Here is a 25,303-nt window from a genome sequence, read left to right as displayed (position 1 = left end):
CGATCAGTGTCAGGTGGTACCCGACGGGGTTGGCACTGGAGTGACCACAGCAATGATCTTAGTTCTGGCCTGGAGTGAGACTTCTCTTATGTTTCCTGGTAGTACTTATTTCTGCCGAATTGCTGTTGCCCTCTTTTGTGGGTGTCTCCGAGCAGGATGGACTGGCTTTGATGAAGATGCACAGGTGTTGAGAAATAGCCCGTGCACAGCCTGCGCTTGGCCCAGTGTGGCTAGTTAGGAGTTTTCTGGGCTCAGCAGGACTGTGAAGCTCTGTCACTACAGGCAAGCCCAGGGCGGGGAGCAAGCCACTGTCGCAGGGCCGAGAGTACTAGCAGAGCTCCCCTTAGGTCAGGAGCCTCAAATCTCGCACCAGAGCTCCAGAGCACATGAATCAGGACCAGAAAGAACTCAGCTGCTGAGCACATGCGCCGAGTGCTTGAGATGCATGCCTGGGTCTGCTTAGCCTTGGGGCCGAACCAAACGGAAAACAAGCTGTGGAAGGAGCGACCAGTAGATCACTCAACATCAGTTTGGAGTCCTTTTTTTTCCCCTTTTTTTGGTTTTTGGGCCACATTCTCATTGCTCTTCTCTCAGGAATTAGCCTTGGTGGTGCTTGGGAGACTCTATGGGATGCTGGAGATCAAACACAGGTCAGTAGCATGCAAAGCGAGTACCCTACCCACTGCACTTTCTTTTGCCCCCATAGTTTGAACTTTGATAGAATGCATATCTCATATGGGCAGCTCAGCATGTCTGTTCTGTGCCTGGAGCAATAGCATAGCAGGAGGGTGTTTCTTGCATGTTTCTGACCAGGTTCAATTCCTGGCATCCCATAGGGTCCTTAAGCCTGCCAGGAGTGATTCCTGAGCACAGAGCCAGGAGGAACCCCTGAGCCATTCGGTGAAGTGTGGTGGAATTTATTAGAATGGACAATAAGGGCCGGCGAGATACCATGGAGGTAATGCTTTTGCCTTGCATGCAGAAGGATGGTGGTTCGAATCCTGGCATCCCATATGGTCCTCCGTGCCTGCCAGAGGTGATTTCTGAGCATAGAGCCAGGAGTAACCCCTGAGCGCTGCCGGGTTCTGTGTCACACAAACACACACACACACACACACAAAAGAATGGACAATAAGGGTTACACACACACACACACACACACACAAAAGAATGGACAATAGGGGTCCAGAGAGATAGCACAGCAGTAAGGCATTTGCCTTGGACGCAAAAGAATGGTGGTTCGAATCCCGACATCCCATATGGTCCCCTGAGCCTTCCAGGAGCGATTTCTGAGCGTAGAGCCAGGAGTGACCCCTGAGCACTGCCAGGTGTGACCCAAAAGCCAAAAATAAAAAAATGAGAAAAGAATAGACAATGGGGACCAGAGAGGTAAAGCGTTTGCCTTTTTTTTTTTGGGGGGGGGGTCACACCCAGCAGTGCTCAGGGGTTACTCCTGGCTCCATGCTCAGAAATTGCTCCTGGCAGGCACTGGGGACCATTTGGGACTCCGGGATTCGAACTGATGACCTTCTGCATGAAAGGCAAACGCTTTACCTCTATGCTATCTCTCCGGCCCCAAGTATTTGCCTTTTATGCAGAATCCGGGCATCCCATATGGTCCCCTATACCTGCCAGGGACGATTTCTGAGCCGAGAACCAGGAGTAACCCCTGAGTGCTGCCAGGTATGACCCAAAAAAAACACAAAATAAAACAAAAAATGGACAATAGAATTACAAGACTTCAGAGCAGGAGAGATAGCACAGCAGTAGGATGTTTGCCTTGCACACGGTTGACCTGAATGGACCTGGGTTTGATCCCCAGCATCCCATAGAGTCCCCGAACCTGCCAGGAGTAATCGATTTCTGAACACAGACCCAGAAGTAATCCCTGAGTGCTGCTGGGTATGACCCAAACCCCTCCCAAAATACGCAAGGAATCCGAACAGGGCTTTCCTCAACAGACACACAGATGGTTGGGCCAGACAAGGATGCCGGAGTCAGTGGGTAGGGAGCTGCCAGTGAATCCACCCCAGGCCCCCTTTAGTGCACTTGAATGTCCAGGCTGGTGTGCTTGACTGTGCTTTGGGGCCTGCACCATGTGGTCCCCCTGTAGGAAGCACTGACCATCATTGGGTGGGTGGGGACCCCTCAAAAAACTAAACCCCACTTTAAAATGTGTGCTTTAAATGAGTTAAATTGTATAGCCTAGAACTTTGTTTTCTCATGAAGCTATTGTAGAAAATACACATTTGGGGCCAAAGAGAGACAGCAGGCTAGGCACTTGCCGTGCACACAGCTGACTGAGAAGCCATCTCTGTTTTCTCATCCGGTTCCCTGAGCACAGAGCCCGGAATAAGCCCCAAGCACAGGCAGAGTTGGCCCGACACCACCTTCCCAACTTCACTTTCCAAAGGGAAAAGCAAAGGAAGTACAAGCTTGGATATCTTTTCACATACCTACATGCAAATAATCTGACTGCAAGACCTACACCTGTCCCTGGCAGGTCCATCTGTGCTCCATGTTTTGGAAGAGAGGAGTGAGTGAGAGAGAAAAGAGCACACCACTGTCTCTCACTCTCAGCTTAATCGGAGAGGCTTGAAGCCTCTGGTTCCAGGGACCTCAGATGCGGCGACCATGAGACTCAGCCACACAGAGCAGTCCAATTCTCCCACAGCACAGGCCCAGGACTTGGGGTTTCGGATTTGTTGCTCCCTATTCTTACCAAATTTTTTTTTTTTTGTGGTTTTTGGGTCACACCCGGCAGTGCTCAGGGGTTATTCCTGGCTCTAGGCTCAGAAATTGCTCCTGGCAGGCACGGGGGACCATATGGGGTGCCGGGATTCGAACCGATGACCTCCTGCATGAAAGGCAAACGCCTTACCTCCATGCTATCTCTCAGGCTCCTCTTACCAATTTTTTTAAAAACCTGTTTCAGCATGTGGGTAGATCTGTCCCGCTCTGCTCTTCCCCCACACTCATTACCTGGCTCTTTGATCACAGATTAAAATATAATATTTTTTGGAAGTGATACACCCTTCTGGTGGTGTTCAGGGGACCATGTGGGATGCTGGGGATTGAACTTGGGTCAACTGCGTGTAAGGCAAACGACCTTCCCACTGTACTAAGATGACCCCACAGACAGATTTCTTTCTCCTAAGCCTGTTCCCAGCAGGGTAAGGAGAAGGATCGCCCTCTTGCCTAATAGTGGGGGGCTGGGGACTCCTTTTGGGACTTGAGACACCCCCCATGACTTTCCCACCATCTCACGCATTTCTGTTCTGCTCATAGCAGCTTGTCCAGTCTGATCCTTCTGTCTCGCCCTGGTAAGTCATCAACGAGTCCTTCCTCATATGTCCCTGCTGGGGTGATAGATGAAGACACCCAGCAGTGAGGTGGCTCTTCAAGCCCCATCCTGGGGGGCGCCTGACGATAATACAGGAGCCAGAGAGCTTTGTTGACGGCGTTAGGTTTTCTCTTCACGCTGAAGGTGCTCAACTCAGAATCAGGAATGAACGGAAATACGCAACTTAACACTCGGCTGCTAGTTTTAATGGCTCGGGCCACAGCGATGGCGTAATGGGAAGGGTGTTTGCCTTGTACATGGCCAACTCGGGTTCAGTCCCTAACACCCATATGGTCTCCCGAACACCACCAGGAGTGATTTCTGAACTCAGCCAAGAGTAACCCAACCCCTGAGTGCCACTGAACGTGGCCCCAGAGCAAAACAGAAACTAATGTTAATGGCCTGTAGAGATGAAGGTTTATAAGGTAGACTCAATGATTTTCTATCTTCTCACAGGTAATGGTCATTCAGGATTTGAGGGGCAGAGTCGCTATGTGCCATCTTCAGGAATGTCCGCCAAGGAGCTCTGTGAAAATGATGACCTGGCGACCAGTTTGGTCCTTGATCCCTATTTAGGCTTCCAGACGCACAAAATGAATACGAGGTAATTTTACATCCCGAGCCTGAATGGAACAGATGATGTGGGATTCAAGAAAATAGATGGCTAATTTTATTTTTAGTGCAAAATTAAAATTACATTAAAGGAAAGTTCTTTGCTACACAAGGGTTTTTTTCTGTGTGCCAAGACAAGTAATAGAAGCTTCTAAGAGCCTTGTCAGTTTTAATTCTGGGTTCTTAGTTTATCTCTGGCTAGTTATATTAAAATAGAAAGCGGAGAAGTGTCTTCGTGTTCTGGTTCAGATGGTGTTTGATAATTGACTCAGCTGGAAATGTCTTATAAGCATCCCATCAAAATCAAACCCGGAAAGTGTGTATGATCTTTTTTTTCTATTTAAGTAGGTCACTTGGAGTTTTTTTCCCATGAATTTATTGCAAATTTCTCTTATGTATAAAATAGTACATAGGGAATTCTGCCAGCATATTTATTTAATCTTTGAAATAAAGATAACTCAGCTAATCATGAGAGCAAAACATGTGGGGCCGGCGTGGTGGCGCTAGAGGAAAGGTGTCTGCCTTGCCAGCGCTAGCCTAGGACGGACCATAGTTCGATTCCCTGGCGTCCCATATGGTCCCCCAAGCCAGGAGCGACTTCTGAGCGCATAGCCAGGAGTAACCCCTGAGTGTCACCGGGTTGTTGCCCAAAAACCAAAGCAAATATGTGAGTAAATATTTTTAAGCATGGGCTTGTTTATTCAGGCATGAAGAAAACTATGAGTGTCTTACTGAATATCAGGTGCCATCTTTATAAACTACACTACATATTTTTAAAGATCTGTCACCCTTTAAACCACTTTATTCACTTTTTGTTGGTGGCTTTGGGCTACTCAAAGCTGTGTTTGGCTCTTGTATCACACGTCATGGCTCGGGGGACCATATCGGATGATGGATCAGACAAGCTCTGCTCCTTACCGTGTACCTCTGAAGCCCCTGGATTTGTGTTCTTTAAAATCCATTTTCCAGTAAGAGGGGACGGGAGGAGGGGGAGAGAGAGAAGGGGGAAGGGAGGGAGGATGGAAGGAAGGGAGGGTTGAGAGACAGAGACAGAGAGACCCTGATGGCATCTCAGCCATGCTGGAGCCTTTGTGCTCCTGTTGGCCCCTCAGCCCAATGGTACCCAGGGCTGCTCTAGCACAACCCTGTCATTAGGGGTGTGGCATGATGACAAATCAGTTGTGACTTTTTTATTGTGCCTCGTGTTGAAATTTGGAGCAGATACTTTGAGTTTCTCTGGCCAAGGAAGGAGTCTGGGGGTTCTCCAAGTAGTGCTCAGGAAGCTAAAAGACAACTCCTAGCAAGATGACCCTGGGCTGCAGACCTGAAGTGCTCAGACCGGACATTGCGATGTCAAGCAGGCCCAGCAGTACTGGAGTCCCCCAAGGGCCACCCGTATAATGTGCAAGCAAGGCATGCGCTAGCCCTTCAGGCCTTTTCCGACCCATGGATCGTGGGTTGATTTTTGTTCGTTTGGTTTTGGGTCACAGCCGACAGTACTCAGGAGTTACTCTGGCTCTTCCCTCAGAAATCCCTCCTGGCAGGCTCAGGGAACAATATGGATGCTGGGATTTAAATGAGTCCATCTTGTATTGACCGCGTACAAGGCAAACGCCTTACCGCTGTGCTATTGCTCCAGTCCCCATGGACTGTTTAGAGTTTTCCCTCAGATTAGGTAAAGACCTGCGTTTCTCTGCAGAAATGAGTTCAAATTGAGTTATTTCATACCATCAGCTTTACCTTTTCGGAGCTTTCCAGATAAGAAATAGCTCTGTGTTTTGTAAAAGCCTTTTCTGTTTGTTGCTGTTGTTTTGTTTTGGGGCCATACCTGGCAAAGATCAGGGGCATTACTTCTGGCTCTGCATTCAGGAATCACTCCTGGAGCACTCAGGGCACCCTCTGGGGTGCTGGGGATCAAACCCAGATCAACTACATGCAAGGCAAGTGTCTCAGCAACTGTCCTATCTCTCTAACCCCTGTAAAAGTCCTTTACCACTGCTTCTTGTGTTCTCTGTGAGTCCCACAAAAAAATCTTGATAAAGATGCAGGTAATGATGGAACGACCATGGCAGAAGCCCTAATTCAGGCCTACACAGTTTTTAATCCCCAGCATCCCATATGATTCCCCGAGCTTGCCAAGAGTGATTTCTGAGTACAGAGCTAGAGTAATTCCTGAGTACCACCAGGTGTGACCCACAAACAAGCATATGGGACACCGGGATTCAAACCAACCACCTTTGGTCCTGGATTGGCTGGTTGCAAGGCAAATGCTGCTGTGCTATCTCTCCGGGCCCTGTCGTGCAATTTTTGACTCAGCTCATACATTTTTTTTTTTTTTTTTTTTTTTGAGGGGTTGGGGTAAGGTTTTGTCACCTGGTGGTGGTGCTCAGAGTTATTCCTGGCTCTTCTTAGGAATCACTCTTGATGCTCCAGAAAGGAGACCTTATGGGATTCGGGGGATGGAACCTGGATTGGGTGCATGCCAAATCCCTGCTCCTCGGAACCAAACTAAACTAGCCCTTGTTGGTGCAGATCCAGTGAGACTTATTCCTGTTGATCCTGTTTCCAGCGGTCAAATATCGCCCCCTGGTGGCAGTGGAACAATCCAGGGGCAGCCATTTTTGAAGTGTTACACTTAAATGACACTCCTGTTTTCTTCTTTGTTTTTGTTGTGTTTTGTTTTTTTCTTGGGCCACACTCCATGGTATTCAGAGATTATACTTAGCTGATGGAGGTCACAACCTACAGTTTGAGAAATGAGGGTGTAGACAGGCCCATTGACTGGTTTCAGAGCATCTTCAGCCAGAGGCCTGTATTGGCTCGGCTCCTATAGCCCAGAGTCAGGTCTTTCAGAGGTTTTGGCGGCCATGTGGGAACCTGCATTGCACAACTGATGCATGTTAATTTCAAATGAAAGGCATTTTTCCAAAAAGAAAAAAAATTGATAAAGGGCCCGGAGAGATAGCACAGCGGCGTTTGCCTTGCAAGCAGCCGATCCAGGACCAAAGGTGGTTGGTTCGAATCCCGGTGTCCCATATGGTCCCCCGTGCCTGCCAGGAGCTATGTCTGAGCAGACAGCCAGGAGTAACCCCTGAGCACTGCCAGGTGTGACCCAAAAACCAAAAATAAAAAAAAAAAAAAAGAAAGGCATTTTTTACTTTATCTTAGAAGTTTATTGGAAAAATGGGGCTGGAGAGGTGGCACAAGCTGGAAGGCATCTGCCTTGTACGCAATAGGTAGGACAGATTGTAGTTTGATTCACCTGGTGTCCCATATGGTCCCCCAAGCCAGGAGCAATTTCTGAGCGCATAGCCAGTAGTAACTTCTGAGGATCATGGGGTGTGGCGGAAAAAAAAAGTACTAACAGTGCTTCATTTTCCGAGCAAGAATTTACAAGAATGTTGACTTACCTCGTTTCCAAAACTAAAATATAATCTTTATTGGAACAGCCAGCAAACATCCTTATATTAGGAGCTTAGGAGGTTTTTTGTTTGCTTGTTTGCTTTTTCATTTTTGTTTCTTGGGCCACACCCGGCAGCGCTCAGGGGTTATTCCTGGCTCTCTGCTCAGAAATCACTCCTGGCAGGCACTGGGGACCATATGGGATGCTGGGGTTTGAACCACCATTCATCCTAAACAGCTGCATGCAAGGCAAACGCCCTACTGCTGTGTTATCTCTCGAACCCTGTATTAGGAACTTTTGGATCATCTCTTGAGGTGCAGTGTTCCACCATGAAGGACTATATAATAATTAATATTTAATTCTACAGTGCAGAAGTGACAGTGACTGGGATTTGATTTCCAGGCTGGCTGGTACCCAGTTGGCCAACTCTGTTCCCGAGCGTGCATCTGCATCCTGATAGTTTATTCTGGTTCCAATTGTTGATGCCCATTTCTCTCTCCTGTTTCTTTTGGTGGGAATCCTGAGCAGTGTTCAGAAAAGCTAGATGCAGGGGTCCTCAAACTTTTTAAACAGGGGGCCAGTTCACTGTCCCTCAGACCATTGGAGGGTCTGACTATAGTAAAAACAAAACTTATGAACGAATTCTTTTTTTTTTTTATACTTTTGTTTTTTTTTTTGGTTTTTGGGCCACACCCGTTTGATGCTCAGGGGTTACTCCTGGCTATGTGCTCAGAAATCGCCCCTGGCTTGGGGGGACCATATGGGACGCCGATGGGGGATCGAACCGCTATCTGTCCTATGCTAGCGCTTGCAAGGCAGACACCTTACCTCTAGCGCCACCTTCCCGGCCCCATGAACGAATTCTTATGCACACTGCATATATCTTATTTTGCAATGAAGAAACAAAACAGATACAAATACAATATGTGGCCCACTGGCCATAGTTTAAGGACCACTGAGAGGTTTAGGGGCAGTGTGATAGTGCAGCAGGGAGGTCACTTCTCTGGCAGGAGGCCAACACAGGTTTGATCCCCAGCATCCCATATGGTTCTCCCAACTGCCAGGAGTGTTCCTTGAGAGCAGAGCCCTGAATAACCCCTGAGCTCTGCCAGGTGTGTTCAAAAATAAATATTAGCCTCTGTTTACTAGTAAGTCAGTACCCAGTTCCCATGTGGCAGGAAGACATGGAATTGATCAAAACTCTGGTTACTATTTATTGGAGGGATATTTGTTTTGTTTTGTGTGGGGACCTACTGCTCAGGTACCTCCTGGTAGGCTGGAGGACTAAGTCGTGCCTGTAATTAAACTTGGGTCTGCTGCATGTAAGGCCTGCGCCCGGCCCTCTATACTGTCTTTTCCCAACCGACCACCCCATTGCAGACATTAGACAATTTTTCAGTGATGACACAATTTAAGGATTTCTGCTACAATTAACATTTTCTATGGCTCTAGCAATTACAGATGCACATTATACAATTAATTTCGTATTATTTGTTTTTGCCTTTTTAATCCAGCACCTTCCCTTTGAGGAGCTCCCGGCATTTTTCCAAGTCTGACAGTTTTTCTCACACCAACCCTGTGAGGTAGGTAAGAGCATGTTACAAACAGTTACAAGACACTGGCTGACCGGTTTGCACCTTCATTTTGTTAGTCTCTGTTAAGTGGTTAAAGGTGTCCATGTATGCGCAACTTTGAAAGTATTTTGCAAACCTTGTAAAATCCTTGGGTTGTGGTAATTAGCTACATTTAAAAACCCACTTGTACTCCATAACAGGGGACTTTTAAGAGAATCACCAAAAGATCAGCAGTCTCCATGGGATTAGCTGAGCACTGTTGCAGGCCTCAGCCCAGGTATGTGTTGCAGCCCTTGTTTCCAGGTAGAGAAAGAGTGGAAGCGGGGCCCTAGGGGATCCTTGGCTCTGCTCAGGGTCCGTGGGGCGCCTCCTGCTCTTTGTGTCTCTCTCTCTCTCTCTCTCTCTCTCTCTCTCTCTCTCTCTCTCTCTCTCTCTCTCTCTCTCTCTCTCTCCTTTCTCTCCACTCTCTCCTCTCTCTCTCTTCTCTCTCTCTCTCTATCTCTATCTCTCTCTCTCTCATATGCTGTCTGACAGGCAGCACATGCAGCTACTCCCTGCCACAGTGCTCTCTCTAGCTCTGGAGCCATGTTAGCTAGAGAAGGATGAGGTCTGTGCTACCTGAGAAGCACCAGGAAAAACACCTGCCCTACCCTCCTGCAGATTCTTACTCTACCCCCACACAGGAAATCGAGCTGAGAGTAGCCCCTAAGCCAAAACAATTGCAAAATGGAGATTTGGGAGAGGGTGATAACTGGGAGGAAGGAACTCACACTTTACATGAGGTGCCCTAGCAGAAGTGACCCCTGAGCTACGCTGCCAGGTGGGCAGTGGGTCACAGAGCGACTGGTAGGACAGATGTTCTTCCCTCCAGACAGTACTCAGAGACGGGCATTCCCTCCTGGACAGGATGATCCTGCAGGCAGGCAGGCAGGCAGACTCCTTTGCTTGGCCAGGCCAGGCCCCTGCCACATTCTAGGAACCAGCCCTCAGGGCAATATTGGGTGGTGTCCTGGCCACCTCAGTTTTCTTCTATCTTCAGAAACCCCAGGCTCAGGATAACTTGCTGCAATTTGTATAGAAATTAGAGCAATTGTCCTTAAGGAGAGCACAGAATGTCTTTTTCTGCAGAAGGATAGAAAATTGCTTTTCTTTTACTAAGCTCCAGGGTGCCTTGGCGGAGGGGGGGGACTCCTTGCTAAAAGGATCTTACACTGTCAGATCAGTTTTAATTCCCCCCTGCAGAATTGGTTATCATGGAATTAGACATGATTTTGCGTCCACTTGTAGACTATCTCAAACACTGTATTATGTCCCTTATAAGCACTCAGATCCTATTTTTTTCTCCTGTTCTTCTCACTGGCTTCTTTCCCGGAGGAGCTGACCAGGACAGTAGATGACAGTGTACGGGAAAGAAAAGTTTGGGGCCATGGCGAGAGCATAGTAGAGAGTACAGGGGCTTCTCCCCCGTCATCCCATATGGTTCCCCGAGCCCTCCAGGAGTAATTCCTGAGCACAGAGCCAGGAGTCACCCCTGAGCACACCTGGATGTGGCCCAAGCCTTTTTTTCACTCCACCAGAAAGGAGCTTCTTGCTGGTGGGTTGTGGGTAGCCAGGGACAGCTTGAGGGTTGGTTTTTGTTTGATCCAGATGTCGGGATCAGAGGGAACACCGAAGGCATTTAGCTGATGCTGAATCCAGAGAAAACTTGGTACTGGCGTTAGTCAGAACTGCTGGGCCTGGTAGAACCACCTGGAAGCTGTGCTTCTAAGGGGGTCATGTTCCTTCCTCTCAGGATGGCCCCTTATCCCAGGCCTCGCACTAGCTCTTGAGGTTCCAGATGAATAAGCCTTGAGGATTTATTTTGGTTTGTTGGTTTTCTGGTTTGGGGGCCACACCCAGCAGTGCTTAGGGATGACTCCTGGTTCTGCACTCAGGAATCACTCCTGATGGTGCTCGGGGGACCGTAGGGAATGCTGTAGATAGAATTTGGCTCAGTCGTGCTCAGAAAAGCGTCCTCCCTGCTGTGATACGCTCTACCCCACATTTTGGTTTGGTTGAGGGATCACTGCTGGCTCTGCTCAAGGGACTGACCATGTGGTGCTAGAGGCCTAATCTGCGCCTCCTGTGAGCAGAGCTTGAGCCCCAGTTCTTTGAACTCTCCCTGCCTCCAAAGTTCTCTCGTTTAATATTAAGTCTCCTTTCTGTTCTAGTGCTTGTCTTCACTATTTATTGCTACCTAGCTGATTAACTCCTGTCACCTCAGGACTGCTCAGAATTCTGCACTTGCCTCCTTTCTTTGATTCTTTACTGCCTGTTGTAATACCCTGCCTTCTTTTCTTCTTGAAGTTGAATTCACCACTTTATCCAGTGTCAGTTCCGAAAACCTTTATGAGACAAAATTTATGGTTGTAACTTGCATGCTGCAGAGCGCTCATGCAGTGTCGCTTCTACCATGATAACGTATTTTTGGCATTCAAGGCCTTCCATACTGTATTCCCACTGAAACGTTCTGTCCAGGAGCTTTGGCCATGTCTTCTGTTGTCTGTTCTCATTACAACAACACCAAATACAGAATTCTTGGTAAATTATTGTGACTGAAATGTTATAAATATGATTGCCAGGGCCAGAGAGATAGCTTGAAGGTAAGGCCTTGCATGCAGAAGAACAATGGTTCAAATCCCGGTATCCTATATGATCCCCTGAGCCTGTCAGGAGCGATTTCTGAGAGTAGAGCCAGGAGTAACCCCTGAGCGCTGCTGGGTGTGACCCAAAAACCATATATATATATATATATGATTGCCATAGCTTACCTAGAACAAAATGCTCTTTTCTTTTTTAGGGGGACGGGGGGCACTGCACATTCATCAATGTTCAGGGCTTATCCTGGTTCTTTGCTTCAGAATCTCCTAGAGGTCAGGGAACTGTGCTGGGCATTGAACCAGAATTGACCACATTCAAGGAAAGTGCCCACCTGCTATACTGTCCACCCTATCCTGAAGGCTGTCCTTGCTGACACTTTAATTAGTTCTCTAAGATTTTACACTTTTTGGCTTATGAGAACAATTTTAAATATTCTAATAGGACGTGAAATTTTCTAAGTTTTCTTTTTATTCCCAGAGCTGCCCTTTTTTTTTGCTTTTTGGGCCACAGCTGGTGATGCCTTACTGCTTGCACCACTGCTCCACCCCTCTTGATGTGTTTTTTTGTTTTCTTTGTTTTGGGGCCACACAAAGTGGTACTCGGTCTAGGTGCTTGAACTAAGGTTGGCCATGTGCAAGGCAAGCACTTTTCCCTTATGCTTTCTGCAGCTCTTCTTGAATGTGTTATTTGTTGCTTCACACTAGTGTTTGTTCCTTTTTATGTTTGACTGTTTTTTTTTGAGGTGGGGCAGACTATCCCACACACCCTATCAAGGGTGTAGTATTCACTCCTAGTGGTACCAAGTAGTTTCTGGGAATTAGATCTGATACCTTCGTATGTATTCATGAATTCCGCCCCTTGTAGCTGCCTCTCTGGCTCCTTTATTAGGTGTTTCAGAAAACTAAAATTTAGGCTTGTGGCCAAGCCCAGTTTGATCCCCTGCACCACATTTGGCAATTTCTGAACGCATAGCCGGGAGAAACCATTGAGTATCACCATGTTTGGCCCCCTCAAAAAAAGAAGAAGAAGAAGAAATAAGAGCTGCTGGATTTGGGCCAAAACCAAAAAATAAAAAGTTCAAGAACCAGGCCAGGAGCCAGCTAAGAGGGCTGAAACACACTGTATAGGAGGATGGGTTTCTGTCTAATACAATGAATCTCTAAGTACCTCTGTGCATAAACCTTCCCAAAAGCTCCAGCACCATATCCACTGGGTGCATTTTACTAGAAGCATCATTTTGAGCAAGGAACTTACAAACTTATTCATTTTATTCTTCTCATTTGATAGCATATTTTTTTTTTTTTTTTTTTTTTTTTTTTTTTTTTTTTTTTTTTTTTGTGGTTTTTGGGTCACACCCGGCAGTGCTCAGGGGCCACTCCTGGCTCCATGCTCAGAAATTGCTCCCGGCAGGCACGGGGGACCATATGGGACGCCGGGATTCGAACCGATGACCTTCTGCATGAAAGGCAAACGCCTTATCTCCATGCTATCTCTCCGGCCCCTTGATAGCATATTTTTAGCAATGTGTCATTCTGTCATCATTGTAGCTGGTTTTATGATAGAGACCTTTTGGAATTCTTGTTTTATCTTTTTTAAATTTTTGTCATTCTTGGGCCACAAGCAGCAGTGCTCCTGACTTACTAGTAGCTCAGGGATCACTTCTCTGCAGTGCTCGGGACCATGTGGAATCTGGGTCAGCCATATGCAGTGCAACTGCCCACCCCACTTTGGCCACTAAAATTCTATCCTAAGAGTTTTATTGGTTTTTTGGGGTTTTGCATCACTGCTCACGCCTGAGTTTTTGTCCTCTGACTCCATTGAATTGGCTTATTGGAGGTTTTTTTAGTTTTGTTTTGGGCCACATCTGACTGCTCAGGACTTATTTCTGGCTCTGCGCTCAGGGATCCATCCTGGTGAGGGACCATACAGGATGCCGAAGATTAAATTCGTATCAGCCACATGCCAAGGCCAGTGTCCTCCACACCGTACTCTGGCTCCAGTCCTGCTTAATGAAGCTTGAAACTTTTGAGAAGTACCTCAACTCTTTGGCTCCTTAGTTTGGAATTTTCTGTGTGTGCACGGAGGATATTTCTGTGTATGGCAAGATTTTTTTGTTTTTTGTTTTTGGGTCACACCTGGCAGCACTCAGGGGCTACTTCTGGCTCACGCTCAGAAATCTCTCCTGGCAGGCTCAGGGGACCATATGGGATGCTGGAATTCCAACCACCGTCCTTCTGCATGCAAGGCAAATGCCCTACCTCCATGCTCTCTCTCCAGTCCCTATGGCAGGATTTTGATGGCTTCATCTTACTGTGAAGCTTATTGTGTTAGGTTCCTCTGGTTTGATTCTGCAAGTTTAAGTTTCTTGTCATTCTAACTCGATTCCACAGGCTCTGTTCTAGGCCACTCGTCTTGTCTCTTCAGAGTGGCTGGCAAGTGTATAAGCCTGACTTCGCTTTCTTTTGCTCATCTGGCCACCTTTTTATATAGCTAAGAGTAAACAGTATTTGGTGGGGGGACCAGGATGGGACGACAATGAGGAGAGACAGTACAGTAGGTACATGCAGCCAGGCCTGGTTCTATTCCTGGTCCCCCAAACACCACCAGAGTCAGCATGAAGCCCTGTGCACAGCAGCTGGTAATGGCCCTAATAAAGCCCCACACTGTAGGCGAGGGCCTGGAAAAATAGCACAGGGGTATGGCTCTGGTCTTACACGTGGCTGACCCCGGTTTAGTCTCTGACACTTAGTGTCCAGGGCCCTGTGCTATGTATGAGTCAGGCCTGAGTACCCGTGGATGGGGCCCAAAGCAAACCAACCCCGAAGAGTCAAATAAATACATAAAGGAGGCTAGAGGTATGGCTCAGCTAATAGAGCACCTGCCTTCACAGTGAGAAGCCCTGGGTTTGCACTCCTATGTGTGTGGCCCTGAAGAGCATCAGGCGGGGCTTAGCAGATCCCCAGCACCATCCCTGTGGAAGAAAGTTCAATTTTCTGGTGGCTGGTAATAAGTAGTGGTGAAGTGGTGACAGGATTGACTCCTAGCAACCGCAGGTACCACCTCTCAAGGAAGTCCTGTGTCCTGGTGGTCAGTAGCTCGGTGATGGCAGTCACTGACGAGATTCTCCTTCTCCTTAGATTTGGCTCTTCTCAGATTCTTTCTCAGGCTGTCTTCATGGTGGTCCAAGAACCAGGAACCAGGTGGACAGTGCAAACGATTGTTTCAATTTCTTTCAGATTTCGGCCTATTAAAGGAAGGCAAGAAGAACTAAAGGAAGTAATTGAACGTTTTAAAAAAGACGAGCACTTGGAAAAAGCCTTCAAATGTTTGACTTCAGGCGAGTGGGCACGGCACTATTTTCTCAACAAAAACAAAATGCAAGAGAAATTGTTCAAGGAACATGTGAGTTTATTAAGAAAGTTACTGTGGAGGGGCTGGGGAGATAGTTTGTGGAGAGGACACTTGCCTTCATGCGGCTGGCCTGAGTTGAATCCCCCAAGCCCCGCCCAAACTGATCCCTGAGTACAGAGCCAGGAATAAGCCTTGAGCAGAGCTGGGTATGCTCCACCATTCCCCCACCCCACCCCAATAAAAAGTCAATATAGAGTAGATAGATTCCAACAGGCTGAGTACATACTCTGGTTGGGTACATTCCCCACGTTCAGTTATGGCCCCATCCAGCAGTACCAGCACGAGCCTGAGCCCGATGGGCCCTCTGCCCTACCCCCCAAAATAATATTGTTAATCTGTGTGCATAAGTGTAAAGGAAGCCATAACGTTGGAGCACCAGGATTAAGCCCTGAGGATCACCAGGCGTGGCCACAAAACAAAATGGAAGACTAAAGGAAACCAGTGTCTGAAGTTTATTTTACTCGAAATCTCTAAATTTTAACCCATTTTAGTCAGCATGATTTACAGTATTAGTGATAGTCTAAATTTTATGATGCTAAAAGTTTAAATTTCATAGAACATAAATCAGTATAAAGATCAATAATGCATAAACTCACGTGAATAATAAAAATGCATATGGGCTAGAGCAATAGACATGGAAGTGGCATTTGCTTTGCATGCGGTTGATTCAGGTTTGATCCCCTGTGTTCCTCCAGTGCTGCCAGGAATGATTTCTAAGCACAGGGCCAGGAAGAATCCCTGAGCATTGCCAAGTATGGCCCAAAGCCAAAACCAGAAGCATGCTAAAATGGTGCACAAATAAACTATTCAAAGAGAAAATTATCGTCTAGAAGTGAGATTCTCTTACACATTATTGTAGATACTCAAATATGTGACTTATGGGACCATAAAGTTTGTAACTTAATTTTCATAAATGTTTGCATTATTGATGGTGAGTTTATCATTCTGAGAAAAACAGGCAGTGTGAACAATTTAGTATAAAGTTAATATTCTTTTCTCCTGTTGTAGGTATTTATTTACTTGCGAATGTTTGCAACTGACAGTGGATTTGAAATACTGCCTTGTAACAGATACTCATCGGAGCAAAACGGAGCCAAAATAGTTGCAACGAAAGAGTGGTAACTATTGCATTAGTCAAAAGCCCAGATAAGCCCAGTTTGCGTATGCCAAGCTCTACTGGTCCCGGTTGGATGCTGAGGAAACTGAGGGACAGGAGGAGGCAGAGCCCAGTGGAGCCCAGCAGGTGCGGGGCCCAGCGGGTGGGCGAGGAACGGCAGTGAGAAGCCAGCTGGTCAGATCATCTCTGTGACCTGCTCCTGAGTCAGGATGCTCCTTGGGGCACGGCTGCTAAAGGCACTTAAGAGAAAACAAGCTCCGTGGAACTTGCCTAGATGGGACAAGAGACATACTTGTTAGGCTGCAAAATAAGTGATTTTATCTTCTTCCTCCAGTGACAGTAGTCCACCTCCAGAAGAAATATATATAGCCTCTCATATCGCCCCTGATTTTTTGTTTTGATTTTGAGCCAATCCGGCGATTCTCGGGGATTACTCCTGTCTCTGTGCTCAGGATTCATTCCTGGCGAGGCTCGGGATTGGACCTGGGTTGGCTGTGTGCAAGGCAAATGCCCTTTCTATGTACTAGCTCTTCAGTCCGTCCCCCCAATGTTTTTATAGCAAAACTTTCCTGCCAGTGTGATAAAGATCAGGCTTTGGGCTGGCATGCTCACAAGTCTCCATGTCCTTGGAGTCGCTGACTCAGGGCCTCTGTCGGAGATGAGCTCAAGTGTGGTAGCGTCACATCAGCAGTTGAACTTTCCAGAGAGCCTTCCAGAGGCGTCTTCTGAGAACTGAGGAGTGCTGAATGTGTACTGGCCAGCTTTAACACTGAGTTGTAGTTCTTGTTAATATTCATACATTGATCACCTGATTAAATAGCATTGAGAGTTTATTTGTTTTAAATATTGTTTAAAGAAATTTCCATGGTTTCCGTGTGTGTGTGTGTGTGTGTGTGTGTGTGTGTGTGTGTGTGTGCGCGCGCGCGCGCGCGCGCGCTCAGGAATCACTCTTGGCTGCCTAGGGACTATCTGGGATACCAGGGGTTGAACCCGGGTTGGCCCCAAGACAAATGCCCTCCCCGCTGTGCTGCTACTGCCCAGCCCCCTTTTCCTTTCTGGTGGCTGCTTGCTGAGAATTGAAGGTGGTACTGGCCTCAGCCCTTCAGTCACATGGTGCTGCTCTTGCCAGAAGTGTCTGGTCCTGGGTTCTTGGTACCTGCGCTGTCATCAGGGCCCTGCAGGCTGAGGGCAGTGCCACAGCTATTCTAGGCCCTTCTGCCCAGCCCTGAGATGATCTGGGGAGTAAGAGCTGGAGGCCATGTGCTTCCTGTCCTGAAGGACAGTCCCTCGCTGGTGGACACACTGGCTGCCCAGGATGGCCCAGGGAGGATGGGAGGCGTCCACGTGGGAGTCCTGGGTCAGGCCTTCTCAGTTCCCAGTGTTGAATGGGCAGGTTGAATTTGTTCAAAAGAATCCTCACCATTTATAATTATTAGTAATTATTTTTTAACCCATCACGTATTTTAAATAGGAAACGAAATGACAAAATAGAATTACTGGTGGGTTGTATTGCCGAGCTTTCAGAAATTGAGGAGAACATGCTACTTAGACACGGAGAAAACGACTTCAGTGTCATGTACTCCACAAGAAAAAACTGTGCGCAGCTGTGGCTGGGGCCTGCGGCCTTCATCAACCACGGTAAGCGGCAAGAGTCCGGGCCACGGCCCCCTCCCTCGGCCCAGTGTGGGCTCTGCGCCTTTTTGGATGCCAAGCGTGGGCCTAGGGACTGTTTCCCTCCCTTGGTCACAGATAACGTGTCTGTGTCTCCATCAGCTTGAAGCCGTAGCTGCGGTCAAAAGTCCTAAGTTACCTAGAAAGCTTATTTCAGATATCTGTAATTGTTCGTGTTTCAGATCTTATCTACAGTTAATTGACTTTATCTTTTGGACATTTTTCAGATTGCAGACCTAACTGTAAGGTAAGCACATCCATATCCATATGTTGTCATAGCCCTTTGTTTCCTGAGGTGGAAGTGAGGTGCTAAGTGAACCCCTTTCATTTCAGTTTGTTTCAACTGGCCGAGATACCGCGTGTGTAAAGGCCCTGAGAGATATTGAACCCGGAGAAGAGATTTCTTGTTATTATGGAGACGGGTTTTTTGGTGAAAATAACGAGTTCTGCGAATGTTACACTTGTGAAAGGTAAGTGTCCATCACTGTGACTTCTGGCCCTTGGGGATTGTGGAGATTCGTTCGCTCTTTTTTTTTTTTTTTTTTTTTTTTTTTTTTTTTTTTTTTTGGTTTTTGGGCCACACCCGGCGGTGCTCAGGGGTTACTCCTGGCTGTCTGCTCAGAAATAGCTCCTGGCAGGCACGGGGGACCATATGGGACACCGGGATTCGAACCAACCACCTTTGGTCCTGGATCGGCTGCTTGCAAGGCAAACGCAGCTGTGCTATCTCTCCGGGCCCGATTCGTTCGCTCTTGATCATTTCCGTGCAGAGAGTTTTGGGGCCCTGAAGGCTGACCCAAGTCTGGGGATCACTGACTGACTATCACTCTGGTTTGATCAAAACAGAGATGTGTGATGGGAGAAGAGATGTGTGATGGGGGAATGGAAGCCCCAACCCCCATATGGGCCCACATAGGGGCCAGTTTGGGGTTGCCCTCAGTGTCCTGCAGAAACCCAGGTGCCTTGTAGATTGCTAAGCTCTGTCTTTGAGAATTTCAGTGGTTTTATTTTTGTTTTGTTTTGGGGCCACACAGTGACACTCAGGAGTTACTCCTGGCTATGCGCTCAGAAATCGCTCTTGGTTTGGGGGACCATATGAGATGTCGGGGGTTGGAACCGTGGTCCGTCCTGGTCAGCCGCTTGCAAGGCAAATGCCCTACCGTTGCGCCACCACTCCGTCCCCTTCGGTGGTTTTATTTTTATTTATTTTTCTATTTTACTTTATTTAAAATCCATGGTTGACAAAGATGTGCATAATGCTGTTGGTCTGGCATTCAGTGTTCCGGCCAACCCACCAGTGGAACATTCCCTCTACTGTTGTCCCCAGTTTCCCACCTGCCCCTTTGGTAGGCACAAAATCATTTATATTGCTTGTTAACAACTAATGGCTAAAGGAGTTATTGAAAAGTTCAGTAAGAGACAATCTGTGAAAAATCATTGTATCACATCATGAGGTTATTACATGGGTTTACTAAGCTACTTGTTAGTAGGTGAATATTGAGTTGTTTTTGCTTTTTGAGTTGATTTGTCTTCTCTGCTCCTTTCCCATCAAAGTTGGTGTGTTTCACTTAGAAGTGTCAGGATTAAGGAATCTGGAGGTGCATGTGGCTGTATGTGCAGCCGTGTGTTTCAAGAACTCTCAGATCTGTAAAATTCTAGTTTTCAGGCCCCAACCCGCTGCACCTGGAATTTCCTTTGGTTTAGTGTCTACATAGATTAGTCACTAAGCCATGACATAAGGCTGTTGGTGTGGGGGAGAAGTTGATGTTTTTTGCTGTACTTTTCCCTGAACTTGTAACCTGTCTCTTCCTGAAAAACCTGCTGAGTCCTTGGAGGACCCCTCACATGTGCCTTTCCAGAGCTGCTTGCTCCCCCTCGCTGTCTAGGCTCCGCACAGCTAGTGCTTGGGCCACCCTGTGAAAGGGAAGGTGTTTAAAGGTCTCCCCACGTTTTTGGGTTTCCCATAGAGGAAGTGGGGTCCCCCTGCTTCCCGACTTCCTGGGGGGAGCCAGGGACTTTCCTGTGCATGGTGGGGAAGTAGAGCAGAGTCCTTGGCAATGACTCCAGAAACCACTTCTTTACATCCTAGACTGGTCCCCAGAGACCACCGGTTCATCGGTTTATAGTGTCATTGAACAGAGCCTTAGGGTCATGTGAAGCTGTCAGAGTGACAAACAGCAGGTGAGATTGTTGAGCAGGGAGGAGGCATGTGGGCAGCACACTCTTGCCCGGTGGTCCCCCCAGCACCTCCAGACCTGAGCTAGTACATGTGGGTGTGGCTCCCATTAGAAATTTTTTGAATTTTGTGGTTGCTGGGAATTTCTAGAAATAGTCTCCAGGGTAGTGGGCTCTAAAACAAATCCTCACGTTGTGAAATCACCCCACATGCCATATTCCCAGCCCAAGCAGATGGGTCTGATGCAGGTAGTCATAAGAATTAACATATATACTTGAGTATAAGCCGGCCCCCCAATTTTATCCGAAAAACTGGGAGAACAGTGACTCGAACATAAGCTGAGCTGGAAAATGAAGCAGCCATTGGTAAATCTCAAAAATAAAAATATATACCCAAAACAATTTTAATAATTGAGAAATCAGGTTAAATGTTCTTCAATATTTATTGGTAAAAGAAAAACTGTAAATTATTTAAAACTTTAAATAAAGTGCAGAAAACCATGGCTTCACAGGTAAATGAGCTAAATCACAAAGGTTAAAATCCTTCCAAACTGGATTCCTCCACCTTCTCATCTGTATGTCCAAACAGCTTCAGCTGTATCTGATGTGAGGTATCAGCATAGACATTGTCATCATCACTGAGTTTGCAGATATCATCACTGTTATTGGTCTCATACAAAGCGCAGAATATTGTGGGTTAAATAGTTCAGTGACATCCAGTTCAGTTCGGCCTTGACTTGTAGGTTGAGTTGAAGCACGCCCCCTCCAGAAGAGGGCAAAAGACGACTGGAGACTACATGCATTTGATTTGGGGCACGGGCTCCTGTATGACCCGAGTATAAGCCCAGTTCAAATTTTGTGCCTTAAAACTCGGCTTATACTCGAGTATATACGGTAAGAAGCCAAGCCAGTCAGGGCGCTCTGAGGGTCTGCAGTCAGGTGCAGATTGCTATGGGCAGTGTTGTGGACCTTAGTCTGTGTGAAGGTAGTTAATTGGGTGAGATGGCACTGACTTATCCTCGGAACCAGGTGGACTCCTGAACTGAGGAGCCATGAGCCTAGGTAGAACCTGTGGGGGCGGGAAGTGTTCAATCAACCAGGGAGGCAGAAAGGCAGCTGAACTCGGTCTGGAGCTTAGGGACGCATAGATCGGCCCTCTCAGATGCCCTCACTTGAGGTGACCCCTGGGGACCAGTAGAAACTGGCCCAGGTCCTATACCTCCGGAAGAACTGTGCCCGAGGGGCTCCGAGGCAGGAAAGCACCCCAGAGAGCTGCCTTGGGACTGGCCAGGGGTGTGGTTCAGTGGCAGGGTTTGTGATGGTCTAGTTTTGAGTCCCAACACTACTGGTGTGACCCAAACCCCACCCAGTGACATAGAAATAAAGGAATGGAAACGCCCAGTGCCAGTTGCTGCACTCTGGAGCTGTTGGTTTAATGACTGGAGGTAAATTCTATTCTCCTGCTCCTTGTAAGGAGCCTGAGGGGTGATTGATAGGTGGGATGTGTGGGGCACGGGAGTGGACCTCGGGCCTTGCATAATGAGAGGGTGCTCTGCCGTGAAACATCCCCAGCCCTAACTGTGAAGAGTCTCCTCAGTGTTTTGGTTTGGTTTTGGGGGCTTGGGGCTCCATGCATTGGTGCTCAGAGCTATCTCCTGGCTCTACAGGTGAGATTCATTCTTTTTTTTTTTTTTTTTTTGGTTTTTGGGCCACACCCATTTGACGCTCAGGGGTTACTCCTGGCTAAGCGCTCAGAAATCGCTCCTGGCTTGGGGGACCATATGGGACGCTGGGGGGATCGAACCGTGGTTCGTCCTAAGCTAGCGCTTGCAAGGCAGACACCTTACTTCGAGCGCCACCTCTCCAGCCCGAGATTCATTCTTGATGGGGCTTGGGGTCCCATAAGAGATGGGGAGGAGTCAAACCCAGATTGATACTGTGCAAGCTCTATCCATTGGACTCTGGATCACTCCAGCCTCCATCTGAATATTCTCAAAAGCTTCATGAACCCCAAACCTCCTGCCTTTCCGGAAGGAAATCAGGTCAAGGAAACAATAAAAAGGGGATTTCTGGGGCCTTGAGCGATGGCACAGCAGGAAGGGTATTGTTTGCCTTCCACCAATTCCCAGCATCCCATGAGTATCCCGAGCCTGCCATGAGTATTTCTTTTTTTTTCTTTTTTTTTTTTTGGTTTTTGGGTCACACCCGGTGGTGCTCAGGGGTTACTCCTGGCTGTGTGCTCAGAAATAGCTCCTGGCAGGCACGGGGACCATATGGAACACCGGGACACCAACCACCTTTGGTCCTGGATCGGCTGCTTGCAAGGCAAGCACCGCTGTGCTATCTCTCCGGGGCCGCCATGAGTATTTCTGAGTGCAGAGTGAGGAGTAACCCTTGAGCACTGCTCGGTGTGACCCAAAAATAAACAAGAGAAAATTTCTGAATAGCCCTAGAGGTCGACTGGGTTTGAGCTGGACGATAGTGTTCTGCCATTGCTCCGAGTTCAAAGCAGGGCAGGATGTGTCCTCAGGTGTGTGCCTGGCACTCATTCCTGGGAGCACCAGAAGCTGCAGGATGGGATGAGGCCTGAGGAAGGAGGGGGCAGTAAAGGACCTGCTGGTGTCCATGGCACGCTCAATGATATACAGCTGTAATAGTCAACTTCTCTTGAGAACATCTCCAGAGTAAAATCTAAGGAAGGATCAAGTCACTTCAAACCTCTGTGAAAGTGTCTGATTGAGAGCGGAGGGAAAAAAATAGGTGATGCAGAAGGGAAGAGGGACGCTGAGGTTTCAGGCACTTGTCTTAGATGCAGCAGCCCACAGCCAGGCCCTGCACCACTGCAGGTGCCCTCACTGGGCAAAGAACGAAACAAAACAAAAATATCAAGAACAAAAACAAAAATATCTCGTGGAGATAGTTGCCTTAATAGGTTAAGAAAGATGCATTAGAGCCCGGAGAGATAGCACAGCGGCGTTTGCCTTGCAAGCAGCCGGTCCAGGACCAAAGGTGGTTGGTTCGAATCCCAGTGTCCCATATGGTCCCCCATGCCTGCCAGGAGCTATTTCTGAGCACCCCAAAATGATGCATTAGGGCCCGGAGAGATAGCACAGCGGTGTTTGCCTTTCAAGCAGCCAATCCAGGACCTAAGGTGGTTGGTTCAAATCCCGGTGTCCCATATGGTCCCCCGTGCCTGCCAGGAGCTATTTCTGAGCAGACAGCCAGGAGTAACCCCTGAGCAACGCCGGGTGTGGCCCAAAAACAAAACAAACAAAAAAAAAAGATGCATTACTCTGAAATGTCAAAATTGGATTGTATTGGTCAAGAAATGGATAACTGAATAAAAGGACATAATGCTCAGTGTACATGAGCTCTTTCTATCCTGGAAAATTATGATGGTTCTTTTTTTTTGTTTTTTGTTTTTTTTATTTTTTGGGTCAAACCCAGCAGCGCTCGGGTTACTCCTGGCTCTACGCTCAGAAATCACCCCCAGCAGGCCTGGGAGACCATATGTATGGGATGCCGGCATTCGAACAACATCCTTCTGCATGCAAGGCAAGTGCCTTACTGCTGTGCTATCTCTCTGGCCGGCCCATAATGGTTCTTTTTTTTTTTTTTCTCTCCGCCCTATAATGGTTCTTTTTTAATTAAAAAAAATTTGGGGGCCCGGAGAGATAGCACAGCAGCGTTTGCCTTGGAAGCAGCCGATCCAGGACTAAAGGTGGTTGGTTTGAATCCCGGTGTCCCATATGGTCCCCCATGCCTGCCAGGAGCTATTTCTGAGCAGACAGCCAGGAGTAACCCCTGAGCAACGCCGGGTGTGGCCCAAAAACCAAAAAAAAAATAATAAAAAAATAATAATAATAATAAAAATTTTGGGATGGGGCCGGAGAGATAGCATGAAGGTAAGGCATTTGCCTTGCATGCAGAAGGTTGATAGTTCGAATCCCGGCATCCCATATGGTCCCCCGAGCCTGCCAGGAGTGATTTCTTTTTTTTTTTTTTTTTTTTTTTGATTTTTGGGCCACACCCGGTAATGCTCAGGGGTTACTCCTGGCTATGTGCTCAGAAGTTGCTCCTGGCTTGGGGGACCATATGGGACACCGGGGGATCGAACCGTGGTCCGTCCAAGGCTAGCACAGGCAAGGCAGGCACCTTACCTTTAGCGCCACCGCCCGGCCCCTCAGGAGTGATTTCTGAGCATAGAGCCAGGAGTAACCCCTGAGCGCTGCCGGTGTGACCCAAAAACCAAAAAAAAAAAAAAAATTGGGGGGCCGGAGACATAGCACAGCAGTAAGGCATTTGCCTTGCATGCAGAAGGACGGTGGTTTGAATCTCGGCGTCCAACATGGTCCCCCGAGTCTGCCGGGGGCGATTTCTGAACATAGAGCCAGGAGTAGCCCCTGAGTGCTGCTGGGTGTGATGCAAAAACAAAAAAAAAATTGTTTTATTGGGGCCAGAGAGGTGGTGCGGAGCAGTAAGGCTTCTGCCTTGCTGCCGCTAGCCTAGTACGGACTTCGGTTCGATTCCTCAGCGGCCGTATGGTCCCCCAAGCCAGGAGCAATTTCTGAGCACATAGCAAGGAATAACCTCTTAGCATCACAGGGTGTGACCCCCCCAAAAAAAATTTTATTGCTGCAGGCCAAGCCATAGTACAGCAGGAAGGGCGCTTGCTTTGCACATAGCTCCAATCTGGGTTCGATGCCTGGCATCCCATCTGGTCCCTCGAACACCACCAGTAATGATTTCTGAGTAGAAGAGCCAGAAATAACCCCTGAACATCATCAGGCATTATTCGTCCCCCCAAAAAAAAATTGAATTTATTTAGTCACATGGTTTACAAAGTTAGACAAAATACTGTTGCTTCTGGTATTTAGTGTTCTAACAACCGATCCCTGCATCAGTCTCCAGTTTTCCTGCCCCTTGCCAGGTATAAATAGTTTACTTAATATTGCTTGTTACAGGGCCCGGAGAGATAGCACAGCGGCGTTTGCCTTGCAAGCAGCCGATTCAGGACCAAAGGTGGTTGGTTCGAATCCCGGTGTCCCATATGGTCCCCCGTGCCTGCCAGGAGCTATTTCTGAGCAGACAGCCAGGAGTAACCCCTGAGCACTGCCGGGTGTGACCCAAAAAAACAAAAAAAACAAAAAAAAAAAATATTGCTTGTTACAGCAAAATGTTAGTGGAATTATTGAAGGAAAAAAAACTTGACTTATTTTTGAAGATTGTCATCTCACCATGGGGTCATTAAGTCATTGTTTACTGAGCTGCTAGTTGCTAGTTGAGCCTTCAGTGTTTTGTTGCTTGAACATAGGTGGCTTCTACCACAATGTCACATCTGATCTGGTGTGTCGGTG

At 47.6% G+C, this 25,303-nt stretch overlaps 1 protein-coding gene across 3 annotated transcripts in view; it reads left to right on the top strand.

Moving 5' to 3' along the window:
- The window catches only part of KMT5B (lysine methyltransferase 5B), a 45,558-nt gene that overhangs the window by 8,516 nt on the left and 11,739 nt on the right, over positions 1-25,303 (top strand). For 2 of the 3 annotated variants that reach the window (XM_049781191.1, XM_049781192.1), the window contains exons 2-8: positions 3,800-3,947; positions 8,873-8,941; positions 14,809-14,974; positions 15,992-16,101; positions 17,572-17,738; positions 17,999-18,018; positions 18,105-18,241. In XM_049781191.1, the coding sequence (XP_049637148.1) occupies positions 3,800-3,947; positions 8,873-8,941; positions 14,809-14,974; positions 15,992-16,101; positions 17,572-17,738; positions 17,999-18,018; positions 18,105-18,241 (817 nt within the window). Of the gene's footprint in view, positions 1-3,288; positions 3,324-3,799; positions 3,948-8,872; positions 8,942-14,808; positions 14,975-15,991; positions 16,102-17,571; positions 17,739-17,998; positions 18,019-18,104; positions 18,242-25,303 lie in introns of all 3 variants that reach the window. The other variant, XM_049781190.1, reaches the window with a different exon arrangement.

This window comes from Suncus etruscus, chromosome 9, assembly GCF_024139225.1.
Source record: "Suncus etruscus isolate mSunEtr1 chromosome 9, mSunEtr1.pri.cur, whole genome shotgun sequence".
Lineage (NCBI taxonomy): Eukaryota > Metazoa > Chordata > Mammalia > Eulipotyphla > Soricidae > Suncus > Suncus etruscus.
This window is presented reverse-complemented; position numbering and strand designations above follow the sequence as displayed.